This window comes from Crocuta crocuta, unplaced genomic scaffold (assembly GCF_008692635.1).
Source record: "Crocuta crocuta isolate KB4526 unplaced genomic scaffold, BGI_CrCroc_1.0 scaffold131, whole genome shotgun sequence".
Lineage (NCBI taxonomy): Eukaryota > Metazoa > Chordata > Mammalia > Carnivora > Hyaenidae > Crocuta > Crocuta crocuta.
Genome location: NW_027528977.1, coordinates 876,367 through 895,418, shown reverse-complemented (window position 1 = coordinate 895,418; position 19,052 = coordinate 876,367). Strand labels below are relative to the sequence as shown.

General features: G+C 39.4%; 1 protein-coding gene across 1 annotated transcript; it reads left to right on the top strand.

Annotated features, from left to right (window-relative positions):
• Window positions 1–1,001: 1,001 nt before the first annotated feature.
• On the top strand, window positions 1,002–15,869 carry LOC144225912 (interactor protein for cytohesin exchange factors 1-like). The gene is made up of 5 exons (XM_077757157.1): window positions 1,002–1,050; window positions 2,841–2,883; window positions 4,670–4,856; window positions 13,438–13,573; window positions 15,486–15,869. The coding sequence occupies exons 1-5, from the start codon at window positions 1,043–1,045 to the stop codon at window positions 15,583–15,585; spliced, it is 474 nt and encodes a 157-aa protein (XP_077613283.1). The 5' UTR covers window positions 1,002–1,042; the 3' UTR covers window positions 15,586–15,869.
• Window positions 15,870–19,052: the final 3,183 nt, after the last annotated feature.

The following is a 19,052-nucleotide window of genomic DNA, read 5'->3' as shown; positions in this document are numbered from 1 at the left end:
TGAAGAGAAACCAATTAATAGATGTAAAGAATTTAGAAGAGTGCCATACACAACAAGCATGGAGTACATGTTAATTGTAGACACTGACTAGAGATCTCACGTCACTATCAACCACATATATTTTGTAATGTGAATTTATTGAATTTTTTAAAAAAGCTTTATTTTGTGAGAGAGCACACAAATGTGTGCATGTGTGCACATGAGTGGAGACAGAGCAGGAGAGAGAGAATCCCAAGTAAGCTCCACACTGTCAGTGCAGAGCCCAATGCAAAGCTCAGACTCACAAATTGCAAGATCATGACCTGAGCCAAAGTCAGAAACTTAACCAACTGAGCCACCCAGATGCCCCTGTAATATAAATTTCTTAATTTTCTTAATGTTTTATTTATTTTTGAGAGAAAGAAACAGAGTATGAGTGGAGAGGCAGACAGAGAGAGAGATACAGAATCCAAAGCAGACTCCAGCCTCTGAGATGTCAGCACAGAGCCCACGGCGGGGCTCAAACTCGTGAACCAAGAGATCATAACCTAAGCCAAAGTTGAATGCTTAACTGACTGAGCCACCCAGGCATCCCAATGTGAATTTCTTTTAATGTTTTTTTCTCATAAGAAAAATGGGCATTAATAATTAACTATACTTTCCCAAGTTAGCATAAATAAAATGCATTTTAATAGAGGGTATTGGAAAGGGATGTGGAAAAAATATCATAGCTGGAGATTTGGAGTTCCATGGAATATATCATGGAGAATAGAATCAACCAAAACTCATTTAGGTTATATTCTCATTTCAGAGCATACTGTCAATTCCAAAAAATAACTTCAGTCCTCCTTTCCTTGCTCATGTTCTCTCTTATCTGCAGTACCCATGCTGAACCTCTTCTTATCAATTACAGGATGAAGGGAAATGTGCACCTCTAGAAGTAATAAAATTAGAAGGTGCAGAAGTTGACATTGATAGCAGTTTGGGAAAACCATTTGTGTTTAACTGTGTGCCTCAGTCTGGAAATAGAACGTTTTGCTTCTGTGCCACCTCAAACCAAGAAATGAAAAGGTAATTCATTAGTCTTTGATCCTACCAGTCTCACTTTGGGTGGAGGAATGCTTCTTCAATAGCAGTCTTATTGATTTGGGGGATTGGAAGTAGAGAAGTGAACAGCAAATTTATAGCATGAGTCAATCAACTGTCTTTTTCTTAGGTATGAGAAGTTTGGTTCTTCATTATTCCCCCGGTTTTTTTCTACCAGAACTGCTAAAAACCCAAAACATCTTCTCCTAACTCATTTACTTTAGATCCCCACATTTTCTAAAAAAGCTTAATACTGTCACGGTCACATCTAGTTGCCGAAAGTTACCAGGTTTATATATTTTAAGCCCATCAGACAGATAGTCCCAGTTATAAAAATAATGTCATAGGGTTGCAATTTAGCACACTACCGGGAGATGAGTAAAATAAATAATAATAATGTAGCTTTGTGGGGAATGAATCCAGATGACATTTTTAAGCATACAACCCAACTGGAGGGGTAGAGGTATGCAGGCTTTCTAAGACGGTAGCCTACAAATTCTAAGCATTTAGTGGCTTATGATCATTATTTCAGTGTATCACCCTAAGGGAATGGAAATCATTGGTCAATCCAGTGAGTTAACTTAAAACTGCAATGTAAGTGCTGCTAATTTAGGGTGAAGGTAAGATGGAGTAGAAGTAAGGGAGACTGACAAAAAGGTAAGACGTCAACAGTGTAGAGTGTCAATGGCATGTCTCTTTAAGATGAATTGATTGAACTCAGTTCCAATCTTAAAGAGAAGCCTAGGTCTGAAACCCCTTAGACAAACAATATACTGTTCCTGTTTGCAGAACGATATTTATTCAAATGCATGTTGCTTTAAAAGACAAAGAAGGAAATATGATGGTAACTTGATTGATTGTATTTTAATTCATGGACAAAATATTTGTTGGTTAGGTGCCCAAAACAGTGTTTTAAGTTTTCCACAGACTATTAGTATGATGAAGCGTCAATTCTTGCCACAACAGAGCTCAGAACCAAGACAATAGGGCATTTGGTTGAATATTTGTAATGACAAATAGAGATTGAGACGGGCTATAGAAGAAGACAAAGTGGCAAAGGAAATGAGGGTAGGGGAGTGAGGATCTCCCGGAGGTGGGGATGAGGGGTGTGTTTATGAAGGGTGTGGCTCTGGATCAGACAAGCATGTAGAAGAAGAGATGAAACAGAAGAAGGCAGAGGGAAGAAATCAAATTTTGAGGAGAAGAGCAAGCAGTATAGTTTGACTGAAAGTTACAGGGTTCAAAAGAAAATTAAAAAGATTGGCAAACGGGGTAGCTGGCTAAGGAGACAAGACTAAGAAAATTCGGTCCTCAAGCAGGAGCACTAATGTGCACTGAATGTGGCCACTCTGTCCAGGGAGCTTTTGGGGAGGGAGCTAAGGACAGTGACTGCCAGTCATTCCATGTGGTAATAGCCAGGGCCTTATAGTTACTAACACCAAATTGTTACTAGCCCTGCTGGTGGTAATTAATTCATGCCTTGGTAAAGTGAAGAGTGAATGAATTTTATCTTAGTCACTAATTAAACTGTAGTAAAGGAGAAGGATAATAATTTATTTTAAATATGCCTCATGGAGATGGGATTTTGCCATCCAGTCATACCAATTTTGTAAGAATGTGTTGCCTTTCAACTGTCATCTTCCGGCAGTGAAATATGTTTGAGTCTCAGGACTATTCTGTCTGGAAGATGGGTTTCCAGGGAGAAGAGCAAGCCCCTCCAAATGATACTTATCCAGTCCCCAGAGGAGAGTTCCTCTCACTTTACTATCTTTCAGGTGGCTGGAGGCAATGGACAGAGCAGCCCATCCTGTCCGCCAGGTAAGGTATCCTTGATATTCATCTCTGCCTTCATCCTGTTCTTCTCCTCAGAGGAGGAAGGATCAAGTCAAATGTCATGCAGTTCACCCTGGGACTTCTCAGATCTGTTCTAAAAGCTGGGAAAGAGCATTTTAAGTTAACAGGGATTCCTATTCAGATTCTATGAGGAACTTGCATTCCTGCTGTTCTTTTTATTTTCAGGGGTTTTGTGGCATTTCTCTTAGTGAACTCGCTAGGTAGTCACAAATTGGGGTGGGATTTCCATTTCACACAGAGCAGTCCAGGAGGTTAAACCACTGCTTCTGTTTTCTTTCATTCCCCAAGCACAGGATCTCAGGGATGGCCTGGGAGAGTGCTGTTGGCTGAGCAGCATATTAGAAAATGCATGTCGTATGTTCAGAAATGCAGTGCTTTATGTTCATACCCTTGTTTTGGGTACATGTTGGCCCAACTTTCACTGTTCCTACCTGTTCAAACTCCCAGTCTTGAAGCAATATACTTTTTAATTTGGGGCTTGATCTTTAACTTCCTAACATCAACAGGTGAGTCATCTCTTTAGCCCCTAGACATTTGATAACCCACTTTCTGAGCTAGTTCTATCCCCTCACTGGTGGCGGGGGTGGGTACTGTTTTAGTGCCCACTTGATTCCTTTTTATACTGTATGTATAAGGTTTCTAATAAGGTTATACAGTTTCTTTAAATATACTCATTTCCCCATCAAATGTCATACAAGGAAAAGGTATTTACTATCCATTATCTTCTCTACATGTTTTGGCTTGTATATTCAGGAAAATTTGAATTGTTTGAGCTTAAATGTACTGCCCTATATCTTATAACTGTCCTTTCTGAACAATCACTGGCATCATCATATGACAAACAGCAGGACTTGTGTTTCATTCTGCCTGGAACACAAAGCTCAATACATTCATCCATCTCTTCAATGCATCATCCTAACGAGGCTGATATTTGTAAGAGGAATCTATTCCGCTAATGCACTCAGAGTGTCTGTAGCAGAATGAAAAAGGAACACCCAAGCTCCCCACAGGCTCCCACTTCACAGCAAAGAATACAGCCAGCTCCACATTCTGAAATCTTCTGCACTGCTCTTTTAAAACTAAAGAGCAAGACGGAAACTAAATATGGAAGAGAAACTGGCCAGCACCTGGCAGGGCATTATGATAAAGAGATGAGGAATTGCATCCACTGCCTCAGGTCAAGTTATAAGGAAAGTCTGCCTCTCAGGCCTGTGGACCAAGGGCTGCCCTCCAGGGTAGATGATCTGGATTTATCATGACCTGGCATATCACTGACCATGTGAGCTTAAGGCCAGATCTGGCCTGGGGCGCTTCACTTGGTCCTTTGCACAAATGGGAGTTCTAAAGTGAAGCATGAACCAAGGGCTGCAATTAAACACAGGAGACACGCCAGGAACAGGGCTGAGGATAATCCCAATGTCAGTGAAATAGCACATCAGGACCAGCGTTCATAGACAGGGCCGTTAGACATAGTCTTTGCTGAGGTGCCCGTTCCATTTCCTTTCTATATACCACTGATACTCTTCTGATTTTGTCATACTAGAACAGAACCCAATGAGAAGGGACATGAATTCAGGTTTTCTGGCTGGTTGCTCAAGTATTAGATTGCCTTAGCAATAGAGTCACTTACAGCAGTGCCTCTTCCTAAGTCCAACAGCCTTAGTTAGTGCTGATGTCATTGGCTCCCAGGAGTCAACGACCCCTGGCACAGGATGAACGCTCAGATGATCCCTTTGTGCTCCACCTGCAGAACCATGTCTGGGAAGACGTTACCCTGCACAACAGTAGCCTCCCACCCCTGGCTATCAAGAACCCAGAGTGCCTGGGCCTTCTGCACCAGCTGGACAGAAACACAGATATGTGGGTCCAGCACTACTGCATTCTGAAAGATGGCTGCTTGTACTTCTATGCTAGCATTCGCTCCACCCAGGCCTCAGGTATGCACTCAACTTTCACTTGAAATAATAGTAATTACAATAGCAATAGGAGTGACATCCCAGCTTTATGGACCTTTTACCAAGCCATGTTCTGTGTGCCTTATCTAAGTTAGTTCCTTTATCCTCCAATGAAGAGATACTATTATTACCTTCCTTTTAGAAAGAAGAAAACTAGCTGGAAAGTCTACCTAACTTGACAAGATCACACATAGTAAGCAACGGAGCTGAGATCCAAACACAGCCAAGCTAACTCCAGATCCTGTAGATGTAAACCCATGCTCTTATTGACTAGAAAAGCAAAAAATAAACTCCTTCATTCTTTCGGTTACTGATGACATTCAGAATCAATGCCAATAACTTTCTGGTAGGAATTCCCTTTTCTCAGAATATTCCTAATGTTGGACAAATGAATAACAAAAAGAATATTAGCTGTCAATTTTCCCTGGGCAAGTTACTTCACTTCCTAAAACTTACTTTCCTCATCTGTAAAATGGAAATGGCTGTCTATTTCTCAGGACTGTTGTGAAGATCACACAAGGTAATTGTTATCAGGGTGACTTAACCTCTACATGTAAATCTCTTTCAATAAAAAGCTCTCACCCTATAAAATGTATACATTTACATATTTACTAAACTATATGTATTAAAAGCTATATATGAAAAATGGGTATATAAACAATATAATTTAATAATTTATTTTAAAAAAATATTTTAGGTTTAATATTTATTTTGAGAGAGACTGAGAGAGCAAGCAGGGGAGACACAGAGAGAGGGAAAGAGAGAATCCCAAGCAGGTTCCACACTGTCAGTGCAGAGCCCGATGTGGGGCTTGAACTCACAAACTGCGAGATCATGACCTGAGGTGAAACCAAGAGTCAGGCACTTAACTGACTGAGCCACCCAGGCGCCCCTTTAATAATCTAATAATAAAATAGTTGTGTCTGATTTTGACAAGAAAGATTATTGTGCCTTCTTATAATTTATTTAAAGATTTTAAGTATCTCTGCACCCAGTGTGGGGATTGAACTCATGACCCTGAGATCAAAAGTGACACACTCCCCTTAGTGACCAAGCCAGGTACCCCTAGAATTTTGTAGTTTTTGACAAAAGAGATTATTGGTATTTTATTTGCACTTGGATTTTTTCTCCAAATGAATAATCCTTAAATAGTTAACAGTAGTAAACATCCTGGAATCCTAGTCATTTAATTTTTGTTAGCATTAATGCTTACATTTAATTAAGCTAGACAGCCATGCCAAATAGGAAAGAAGTATCTGGTGACCATTTCAGCCTTCCTGGAAAATATAAAAGAAGTACGAGGCAAACATCACACTGTGGTACATTTCTTATCACTCAGGATGAATGATACAATGATTCTCTTTCATTTATTCACCTTTCCATTTGAGACTATTAAAACATGACCCAAAATATTTTCAACTGTTACGAGATAGCCAGCATTCTCTAAGCACTTACAGAACAGGCTGTTGCTATTTAACTCCAAAGCCATAGTTGTTTTTCTTTTTTAAGTTTATTTATTTATTTTGAGAGAGAAAGCAAGAGTGGGGGAAGGGCAGAGACAGAGAGAGGGAAAGAGAGAACCTCAAGCAGGATCTGTGCTGTCAACACAGAGCCCACTGTAGGTCTCGAACTCACAAACTGTCAAATCATGACCTGAGCCAAAACCAAGAGTTGGAGGCTTAACTGACTAAGCCACCAAGACACCCTCAAAGTCCATAGTTTTAAGCACCTGATACCAGGATGAGAAAGAAGGTAAATAAAACAAACCTCTGAAGTAGTCATGGACTGGCATTTTTATTATAAATTATAACCACAAAAGTCTGAATCACTTTATTACCAAATCAATGAAGCTCATTTTATTTTTTTTATTTTTTTATTATTATTTTTTAAAATGTTTTATTTATTTCTGAGAAAGAGAGAGAAAGAGAAAGAGACAGCACGAGCAGGGGAGGGTCAGAGAGAGAGGGAGACACAGAATCCAAAACGGGCTTCAGGCTCCAAGCAGGCAGTCAGCACAGAGCCTGACGCGGGGCTCAAACCCACGAACTGTGAGATCATGACCTACGCCAAAGTCGGACACTTAACCAACTGAGCCACCCAGGCGCCCCATTGAAGCTCATTTTAAAGAGAGTGTTTTCATAGATAGAAGGGGAATGTTTAGGATTGATGCTTAGATTACTCTAAACTGAAATATTAACAAAGTGCTTCAAAACCCTTGGGGCCCAGAGACTGCTAATGACTCCAAGTTTAAAACAATAATGACAGCCACTGTGTGGCTTCCCTTATTCTGAAAGGTCAGACAAGGCCCTGGTTAGAAAAGTCCTAGTTGAAAAACTGGAAAATGGCTACCAATAAGTGGCCTAAAAATAATAACAGCAAAAGAAGAGTTACCATTTAGTAAGTCCACATTTTGTACTGGTCACTCTGTTAAGTGTTTTTACTTACCATTTTCTTTAACTTCAACAACACTCTTATAAAATAGGTTATTATCCCACCTACTAGCTTGCAAACTGATGCTTAACAAGGTTAAATCATTTGCTCATGGTCCCCTAGGTAGTAAATGGCGAAGAATGAATTTGAACCCAGGTAGCCTAAGTTACACCAACAAAAAGAAAAAAAAAAAGACAAAAATGGACATCCTCTTTATATTCAGCTCTAATCATTTCACACATCTTTCCAGAAACTTTCATGGTTCTTTTTTTTTTTTTAACTTCAGAGCACTCTAGAGTCTTAAACGTAGTCTCAAAACCCTTCTCTCTGGTTTTCTTGTTCAGTCCTTGTGTTAAAGCACCTTGTACTCTAATCAAACATGGTCACGTTCTATTTCCATAACCCACCACACATCTTGAAACTTTTTATGGCACCATGTCTTTGCTTGTTCTGGTTCCTTCCCCTGGACCAGCCTATACTTACCGACTCCTCAACACAAGTTGTTCACATTCTACCTGTCCTTCAAATGCTTCTTAGCTCACCAGCCATCTCTCCTACAAAGCCATCCCAGATGGTCTTAGACAAAGCGTCTCCCCTCTCTGACTTCCACACTTACCCATCTTGCAACACTTATCACTCTCTATCTTGTATGTTACCTCTAGATAGCCATCTTATCTCTTCTAGGGGACTATGCTCCAAAGATGACTCTATATTACGTATTTTTAATGAATGAATGAATCAATGAATCAGTGATTAAATGACCCCAACCAGCCATTACTCCCATGAAGTGTGAGTAGTTTGTCATGCTCTCATTTAATAGGAGAGAAGACTTAGAAGATTGGAAAGCCAATTCAAAGCCAAAACCAGAACTCAGACCACCAGATGCCTAGTCTTTGTGCAACATCACACTCTTTCTAGCCCTAAGAAGTTCTATCTATTTTTAATTTCTCTCTTGAAAACATCATTTTGTGGCTAATAAAAATATTTAATCCAAACCCATTCATTCTTAACCAGCCATTCATCTTAAATACTTCTATGTCCACAGGCCCTCCATTTCTAGCTTAAATTATCTCAAATATGGATTTAAAGAACATTTTTCTTACTGAAATTCCAAAAGAAAATGCTATATCTAGGCCATGTTCTAAAATAGAGGACTGTGATTTAGGGTTTTACATGACTCTACTCTTTCTTGAATAAAAAATACCATTTGCCTGAACATGCACTTTGCGCCAGAAAATGCACCATACTGCCACTTCCTCCCCACTCTCACCCTGACAGCTGCTGGGTCCAGATGGAAGCTCTCCCAAGGTTAATCAGCCTTCATGAGCATTAAAGTGGCCGTGTAGGAGCTCTTCTGGGGTGCTTCACCCTTCCCAAGATTGGAATTTTGGATTGAAGTTTACATTCTTTTTCTAAGAGCCCCTCTCAGTCTCGTACATCTTAACTTGCATCATGACCTGAGGCCTATAGCCAGTGATCTGGCACAATGAGACTCAAGCTGAGATAGAGGCATATCCAAATCTCCTGTGTAAAATCCCTAAAATAGGAATGCTTCTCTCTACTGTCCCCTAAGAATCACTGCCCTGAGGAGCCACATTGTTTTGAGAGGTCTGGATCATTCTGCTCAGGTGTATTAGCGGCAAAAAGTTAGTATGTCTCAGTGAGTGCTTCCCATGTGTCCAAGACTTAAATAAGTACTGATGTTCATTATTTAAAACTGGTATTTGTGAAACATCTGCTGTTATTTCCCCATTATAAGTCAGAAACTAAGGCTTACAGAAGTTAACTAACACGCTGATGTGGTCACCCAGCTGTTAGGGGATAAAATATGAGCAAATGCTATCCAAATCCTTATGCCCAAGCTCTTAGCCATAATGCTATACATAGCACTCCCTGCCAGAAATTAGTCTTCTTAAAGTAACTCAGTACTGGGCATCTAGTCTCTGGAAATCAGCACATTAGCTGCCATAGCCATGGTCCATGCCGTCCAACTACTTATAACAACTAGGAGCTGTAAAGATAGTGAAGAAATTTACTGAGTATGGCTAAGCCCATGCTGGGCCATGAACACCACAGGCACTAAAATCAATCAATCAGTTAAAAATAAAATAGAATACTCAGTTGAATGTAATTATTTTTATATGTGTGGAATGTGAATCATTATATGCATAGAGATTATACAGAGTCCTAATACTTATATCAGTTCTTCCAGGTGATGCTAAGTGAATGAACTTTGTGCTGGTCTGGTCTATAATTCCTCTTTTACTTGTATTGTCCAAGCTCTGCTTGGCTCTTGCATAGCCTACCCTTGCTTTGTTCCTTGTTCTCCAGCCCTGTGAAGCAAGCCCTGGTTACTATTTATAGCATTACGCATCAAACTACAGGTTTTTACCCGCTTACTGAGCCATGCAGTCAATGTAGTAGGCTGTGGCAAGTATTTAAAAGTACAACAGAATAGGGGCGCCTGGGTGGCTCAGTCAGTTAAGCGTCCGACTTCGGCTCACAGTTCATGGGTTCAAGCCTCATGTCGGGCTCTGTGCTGACAGCTCAGAGCCTCGAGCTCGCTTTGGATTTTGCATCTCCCTCTCTCTCTGCCCCTCCCCTGCTCACATTTTATCATTCTCTCTCTCAAAAACAAACATTTTTTAAAAAGCACAACAGAATAGAATTTAATTGAATAGAAAATATGGTACATCACAATGCTCCATAAAACTTTTGGTGTAACTATATGAAAACTCATAGAGCTCTGTATTTATCACATCCTTGGATCATAGGCAAAATAGTTAAAAAAATATTCATGTAGAAAAACATTGTCTCTGCATTCATGGTCAGTTTTATGTTCTGAATCTTAGGTTCTTTCAATTATCTTTGTCATCCACCTATGATATAAATTGCTTTGTTATTAAGACTCAGTTTTCTGTAGTCACTACTTCATAGAGACATGGTCCCCTGACCACAGCATCGGAGCTACTTTATTTTCATTTTATCTGCTGCTTTACTGCTTTATTTTCATTTTATCTTATATTGATTTTATTTCATAAGTTTATCTTCTTTATGAGAGATCCCGGAGACCTCACATGATATTTCTTCTAAAGGCATGTGTAGTATTTGGGACCTGACTTATTTACTGTCACAGTCACCTGAGGGACTGAGACAACCCTGGGGGACAGCAAAGAGAAGGCAGGGAAACAATAACAGTGAAAGGGAAAGTATGCAACGTGAGAAGCAACATGGGCCCAATTTCCTGCAAAACCCACAGTAGATGCGAATCTCACAGTTTAATTTCAGCTAGATAAACATGCCTCTGATGTGTATAGTAAGAATTGTAGAAATAGCACCGGTCAGCTCCCTGAAGTCCATGCTTACTGTCAAGGAAAGTTCTCATACTTTAACAATATGTATGCATCACTGCCTCGCCTATGCCAGCTAATATTAAAAAGCCACTGTTCAAGTATTTCCAAAAGCCCTTTAGTCACATGCCTCTTCATAGGCCTTCAGGCTCCTTGTCATTCACAATATACTTGATTTTTTTCCCTTTTTATCTCTCTCCAGCAAAAGCTGAAAGTAACAAATTGTAACTTAGCTATTGTTCTTGAATAAATCACATCAAGGTCTATGTGCACTTCTCAGATATATTTTACATTATTGCAACCACTGGAACACTTAATGCTTGCATAGTTCTTGTGAGAAATTTCTGTCCAAATGTTGTGCCAACTTCCTATTTATTTCTGCTACTTAATAAAAGATAGAGACTGAACAGATGATGAGGTCACCTCAAATGAGGTAATAGGGTTATAATCAGACGTCTTTACTGCCAATCATTTCTACCTTGTAACTGGAGAGAAAAGGGGTCAGAAACTTTCCTGTTTGTAGCAGACATCTTTTTGGACAAAACTTTCTGTCTGTTCTCCAAAGGGTAGGGACGGAACAGGGTATTCATCTCTGCCCAGACATATGAGAAAGGGAATCTCACCAGTAAGAAGACGTCAGAAACCAGCGCAGTAATATAAATGCTTTGTGCTATTGTTAGGAGCAGACAATTAAGACAGCAAAATAATCCTTGGATATGTCTTTAGGTAGCCTAAAGTCCTGAGACATCTAGCACATTGCTTATTCCACTTCTAGGATATACCCTCAAAAAATATCTATGCAAAAATTTGTACACAAGTATTCATAACATCATTTATAATAGCTATACAAATGAAGAAAACTCAAATGTCCATAAGCTAATGAATAGATAAATAAAATGTGGTATATCCATACAATGGAATATACTGACCAATGTGTCAGTAAAAAGGAATGAAGTACTGCTATATGATACAACATGGATGAGCCTTGAAAACATCATACTAAATAAAAGAAGCCAGTCACAAAAGATGGCATATTGTAGGATTCCACTTATATTAAGTGTCCCAGGAAAAGCAAATCCATAGGGAAAGAGGTTACAGTCACCTAGTGTTAGGATGGGGCGGCAAATGTAGAATGAGTGCTAATGCATATGGGGTTTCTTTTTGAGGTGATGAAAATGTTCTAAAACTAGATTATGGTGATGGTCACACCATCCCATAAATAAACTAAAAATCATTGATTGCACACTTCCAGTGTGTGAGTTTTATGGTGTGTAGTGTAGATTAACACAAAGACAGAAGTCACTCTCCGATTTTTGTAAATACCATTTTACTGGGGCCTACTAAAGCGGAAAAAAAAAAAATCTAACCACTGCTGAAATGAATGCATTTCTAGAAGTTAGCTTTGAAACTCACATTTTAAATTAAAAAAATAATTTTAGTATTGCATCTAAACTCTCTCTATAAAATAGACAAATTTTAAAGTCCAAAAGCCACTCTTTCAGTTTGAAAAGAAAAAATGTATGATGTCTGGACAGTGTACGTTGGTACCAAATATAACCAAAGGGAAAACAAATGTCAGCCATAGTCAAAAGAATGAAAATTTCCCTTCATAGTCCCTTTTTGGCAAAGAATAATCACCAGGTAGAGCAAACATCCAAGTCATATTTTGATATTTTGTTAGTACATGCACTGAACTGTCTCCTGTGGGGAAGTGGGAGATTAGAACGAGAGTTAGGAATAGTGAGAAACAGGTTTAAACATCGAATCACTGATATTAATGACATTACCTAGATTATCTGCATGAGATTGAGGTTGCCTCAGAGCATCAAGACACTATAAAACACACAAAGGTTTTGAGTGTTTAGCCTCTTCCCAAGACCAATATCCTCTCTCTATCACCAGATAATGGAAACAAAATTCAGGCCAAGAAATATATAACCACTAACATGGATTCAAAGGACCATGGGGAAAAAAATTTATCTTCCAAAACCAGTCATTTATTCTCATTTTAATTCAAGTTGGCTTCCTCATATCACCCTGTGGGTTCATATTTTAAATGTGCTTTGCATATGCACAAAGAAGGCGAGAATCTACATTGGTTTTAGAAACTGCTGGCAATCTCCATTATTATTCAGGAAACATGTTTTAATGGTTCTGCCTAAGCAAGTAGTATTTAATTTTCCTCTAATGTGATATTCCAGGTGTCTCTCTTTGATACCAAAAAATTTATTTCAAAATGTGTCCTCCAGGTAAAGTAGTTGGGTTAGGCCCACAGTAACCCAAAGCTAAATGCTGAACATGTAGTGAAAAGACCATAAAAATGAAAACTGGGAAATCCACCTTTATTACCAGTGCTGCCATTAATCATTAGTGGAGGACCTTAAATTACATACTCTTCTGAGTCTCAGTGTCTTCATCTATAAAATTAGACACCTAGAATTAGAGATTCCTTCAGATACAAAGTTTTCTTTTTTTTTTTTTTTAATATTTTTATTTATTTCTAGGAGAGAGAGAGAGAGACAGCGTGAGCAGGGGAGGGTCAGAGAGAGAGGGAGTCACAGACTGAAACAGAATCCAGGCTCCGAGCTGGCAGCCAGCACAGAGCCCGACGCGGGGCTCGAACCCACAAACCGCGAGATCATGACCTGAGCGAAAGTCAGACACTTAACCGACTAAGCCACCCAGGCGCCCTAGATACAAAGTTTTCTTGATGCTCTTTCAGATTCCTTTTTTCCCATCTTACTCTTTCCCTGTTCTCATTTTCTTCCTTTCACCCCCTGTAGGTGGCCTATATCTGCAAGGATATAAGGTGAACGAGCAGATCCTAAGCTTTAAGCAGTCGGTAATTGAACTCAAACCTCCATCTGAAGAGTTCAAGACTTTCTATTTCTGTGCAGAAAATAAGACAGAAAACCAACGGTAAGTCAAGGTCTACATATTTCTTCTTCATCTGCCCTGAGAAGAATCTTCTTGGCAAAATCCTTACCCTTACTTTCCAACTTCAATTCCTGTCTTTGGTTAACTCTCTCTCTTTCTTTGCATAGTCTCCATAGCTCATATTTCTCAGGATTGTCTTTTCTTGCAATGCATAGAAGATGATTCTTCCAGAACTACTTTTTTAAGTGCAAACGGAGTCCACAATTCTTCCCAAGGCAATGGGCTCAGACTTTAACATAAAAAAAAATCTACTAATTTTACCCAGTTATCCATAAATATTATGTTATTAATTCAGATTTGCTGTCTCGCCTCCTTTAATATAACCCTTATTGATATGTCCATCCGAATTTGGTCAGTTGTTTGGATTTGTTTTAAGCCAGTGAAGGATATAGAACTTACCTATCTAATTCAATATGTTCAGCATCTACCTTGGCATGGGTTCATGATGATTTGAGGGGAAAAAGAGCACTAGAGTCAAAAGAGACAAAACTGGGAGGCAGAAGAAGGATTCTTGTGGTACCTAAAGGATCTTCCTCAATCTAATTTCAGTACTCAAGACATCCTATGCCCTCCATCTCCCATCCCTACCATCAACTGCTTGATGGCGACCATCCCTCACCTCATCCAGATGCTTTCTCCCAACTGTCTGGGTTAAAAAGATCTAATAAAGAAATTCACAGTCATTTATTAAAGCAGAGGACATGGTAAAATTTCCAGGGGTATTTACAAGAACCAGATACATTGCTTTAACTCAAAGAAATAAACTCTGAAAGTAGAATTTCGGGATTTCTAGCCAGTAACCTTTAGGGAAGGGAGGAGTCTCCCTAGGCCTTTTCCCATTATGTAAACCTTGTCTGCACCACTCGTTCCTAAGGATAGGTTAGAGTGGGAGGTTAGGGAATATAGAATTGCTAGTTATTTTGCCAAGATCTTTTTCCTTGGTCTTATTCTATATAATCTGGGTGCCAAACTAAGATGGTTCCCTTGAAGGTAAGACTCCAGCTGGCATATTAGAAAAAGGGTCAGTAAAATAAAATTAACTCTTATCTGATAAAATCCACTGGCTTCTCTAAGATTTCACTGCCAAATCCATGAGTCAATATTATCAATAGGAAGCAATAGTGAGTCTCTAGAGAAATATTTCAAAGCATAAGAGTAGAGTTTCACAAAGTGTGGTTCATGGAATTCTGGCTCCACAAGATGCCCTATTCCCCTAAAATAGTTTTTGGGAAATAATACAAATCACATTTCCCTCTCTGAGAATCACAAAGCACATTAGATTATTAAGGTTCCTGACATACCCTGCTGGAAAGAATCATAGTTATCTCTCAACTCCCACTACCCAAGTTTATCTGACCCAACCTTTCTTTTAAAAACATGACACCTATTAATTAACCTTAGAATATTTCTGTATTACATTTTATACACCATCATCCAATAAAATGAAAAGAATGGAATGGAAAAGAGAGGGGAGCTAACCTGGAGAGTTTGCTGTGGTTAACAGACTGTAACAAAGGAATATTTTGCCCTCATGGTAATATTTGATTACTATACATTTGATCAACTGAACTTGAAATTTCCATAGAAACAGTAAAATACTATAATTGTAAAAGACCTATAGCTCCATTAATCACTATCTACAACCATTGTACCTTCTTCTGATCCTAGTATTTACATCAACATAGTTTTACTTCTTTGCTAACACTGTATACTCTGCATTTGGTGTTTTACCTTTTGTTCAATCCAAACCTAAGGATCGGGGTTTACTATATTGACTTCAAACTAAATAACCAAGAGAAATGATTAGGAAATAAATTTCAAAGATTTTTTAACATTTCACCTTCCCACAGTCCAATTTTTTTAAGTGACCTGTCCTGTACTGTTATTTTTACAGCTGGATTACAGCTCTGAAAGCATCTATCAAAAAGTGGCTTCCTTTGCATCAGGCAATTCAAGACTTCATGAATCGACCTCTAGAGGAGACCAGAATGTGAATGAAACCCTAATCTTAAGAGAAAGGACCCACAAAACCAACACCAGCCTCTTGTGGGAAGAAACAAAAACATTTTTCATTATACAGCATTCAACTGAATGTTCCTCCAAAACAAGAAAACTTTGTGATAAGACTATCACCTTGTTTTTGAAATGAAGGTTCAAAATCTAATTGTGACATTCAGAAAATAGAACTTCTATCAACATCATTAATACCTCATGTTTCTGCCCCTCAGGCTGCTCATGTTAGCATCAAAAAATAGTGTGCTCTATACCCCTGTCTTTTGAAAGCATAAATACAATAAAAGTTAATTTATTTTCTTTTTTGTATTCTTTGCTAAATGTTTCATTCTGTTCTTTGACGGTAGGCTTCCTAGAATGCCTATAGGCCATGATATGGGAAGCTGATATTCAGAAAAATTAAGATCATGGAAATGAAGTGGCTTAAATGGTGAATAAATAATTCAGCTAAACAAGGTCCCCTCTGTCAGGTCATCCTACAATCAAGTGGCCCAAATGCCTCCCAGAACTTCCCAGATGAAAGAAAATAATAACAATTATTGTTATAAAAATAAGGAAAGAACTAGGCTGAATTTAGGGGAGCAAACTCAAGGCATGCATCGTGTAATTACCTGAATTATTACCTGAATATCTGTCGCACTGCAAGGTGAAAACACAAAATAAATCAAGAATGTCCTGCTCTGAATCCTGGAAGTAACATTCAGAGAAATTCAAAAGTGAATTCTAAGCAGTGACTTTGTTTCTTAGTGGAACAATCCCAGTGTGTATCTATGATGCTGCGATGCACTTGGAAGTCCCATGCCCTTACTAATGGAACAAAGATAACAAATTTCAGGGAGTTCAAATGTCAGATTCAGGTGCTCTGGAACAACTTAAAACAATAATAAGAACTTAAGGTCTTGGGGCGCCTCGGTGGCTTAGTTGGTTAAGCGTCCGACTTTTGCTTAGGTCATGATCTCACGGTTCGTGGGTTCGAGCCCCGCGTCGGGCTCTGTGCTGACTGCCAGCTCAGAGCCTGGAGCCTGTTTCAGTCTGGGACTCCCTCTCTCTCTGACCCTCCCCAGCTCACGCTGTCTCTCTCTCTGTCTCCTAGAAATAAATAAAACATTAAAAAAAAAAAGAACTTAAGGTCTTGCCTTTTCAAAAAATAATAGTGTTTGAGAGCTCACAGAGACCTTACAGCTCAACTCCGCCTGATGGCAAAAGCTCAGGGAGGGAGTTGCCCATTCAAGATCACAAAGGTTGTTAATGAAAGACCAGGAACTGAATCCAGGTCTTCAACCCTCCATCCAGTGCTGTTTCCACTCATCCTACAGCCAGAATCTTAAATGTGAAAAAGATATCAAAATTCATGCCATTTTTCACAGACTTCTCACCTCTGCCCACCCCCCCCAACCCCCTGCCTCNCCTGCCGCCAAAACACTGTGAACTCTTCAAATAGATAGCAACAACTTGCAGCTGTCGTTCACCACAACTCAGATAAAGGACGCTTGTGACTGCGTGAGCATGTGCTGCTTAGTTCCCGAATTAAGAGAAGCTGCACAAATGAACCCATGCCCCCCAAAAGACATGCCGTAATACTCTAACCAATTTAATACCATAATCAAAAAAATATTCAATTAACAATAACAGATAGCCCTCTGTTCTGACAATGGTCTCTTTGTTCTCCCAGTATTTGCCATGACAATAATGAGGTCTTTCAGCAGGGGCATCATCAGTAATGTTCATGTCAGAAACCTGGAGCTCATACATCCGCTCCCCAGCGGAGCACTCGGCCTCTTTGGAGCTCCGCCATGGAATGCACAAACTGTGCCGTTACCAGGCAGCCAGCTAGTGACCACAGCCAACTGTAACACTGGCACAGAGCTTTCCCCTGAAGGAGAAAAACAAAAGCAACTACCTCAATAAAATGTGAATACAATTTTCCCTGAATTAAGCAGTCATATAACTCATTTGAAAGTGAAAGGTATCAACGTTCAAAGTTACTCCTTAAAAACAACTATTGCTATTTCTGCTATTCTAGAGATCTAAACAGTACCATACATTATGCCAAGAAAAAAAATTGTGTGAGCATTTTTATGTGGAGACAATTTAAGCTTTAATATGATTTTCAAGGGATTTGTGACTCAAAAAGAACTTTTTAGCTCTAAGATTAAGAACATTTCTCAAGATCCACAAGGTTTCCATCTTTAATAGATACAATATGGAGGGGAAAGTGTAGTCTTCTACATATGCACTATCTGGCCACACATTTTACAATTAGCCCACCTTTTGGCAAATCAAGGAGAGCTCGCCATAAGTCCAGTGGTCAATTAGTCAATAAACATTCATTGAGCACCTACTGTGGACCAAGAAGTGGCCTACTTCCATGAGGAGAGGTAGAAAAATGATTAAACCTGTCCTCTGCATCCAGAGGGCCCAAGTTCAAATTTTAGTTCTGTCACTTCCTGGCTATAACTTGATACACGTAAACTTTAACTCTCCGTGCTTTAGTTTTCTCAACTATAAACGTGTTTATGAGAATTATATGAATAGTGTTCAAAAAGTACTGGAACAGTGAGTAGCCCCAGTGAACTCTCAATAGGAGTTAGCAATATCATTAGCAAGGACTGTCAGCTAATAGTCACATCTCCATGGACTCTTCCTGAAGGAATACATCTTGTCTCCATCTCACTACCTGCAGGTAGAGAGGATGAAGGAACATTTCACCAGGGTTTCCATCTTTTTTTTTAATTTTTTTAATGTTTTATTTATTTTTGAGAGAGAGAGATAGAGACAGCATGAGCAGGGGAGGGTCAGAGAGAGAGGGAGATACAGAATCTGAAACAGGCTCCAGGCTCTGAGCTAGCTGTCAGCACAGAGCTCAACGTGGGGCTTGAACCCACAAACCGTGAGATCATGACCTGAGCCAAAGTTGGATGCTCAACCTACTGAGCCACCCAGGCACCCCCAGAGTTTCCATCTTAAGTGGACTTAATAGAGCCAAATATAGTTTCAGGTTTTGTGGGTCATATATGGCATAGTATTGCCTATTTAGAGCCCAAAGACAGGCCTATAGTTGTCTAAACTCTGCTAGCCCAACTCCATGATAAACTTGGGAGATTTTCCATCAGTATTTCTAGAATCCCTAAACTAAGCCGAAATTGTTCCCAGGCGGTCCCTGATGGGCCTAAGTAGTGCTGGTCTTGCTCCAATTCTTGCTCTGCCTCATCTGTTGACTTAATGTGCACACTATAAAGGAAACCCCCTGGACTGTTCTGAACTTGGGAATTACATTTAGTGAAGATAAATTAAGAAATATCAAAGAACACAATGAATTGGGAGGGAACTACAGGCAATCAGTCTATTTCCTGATTTGCCTCACCCACATAGCCTGAGAAAATGATCTCAATGATCCCTGGCCTCCCAATCCCTCTCAATCTTCCTGCTGGACTTGAAACAATTTCTC

What these genes read in the sequence shown, in the direction of transcription:
- LOC144225912 (XM_077757157.1), top strand. An exon ending in TCGCTCCACCCAGGCCTCAG is followed by an intron (nt 4,857 to 13,437) that starts GTATGCACTCAA and finishes CACCCCCTGTAG; the next exon opens with GTGGCCTATATCTGCAAGGA. An exon ending in AATAAGACAGAAAACCAACG is followed by an intron (nt 13,574 to 15,485) that starts GTAAGTCAAGGT and finishes TTATTTTTACAG; the next exon opens with CTGGATTACAGCTCTGAAAG.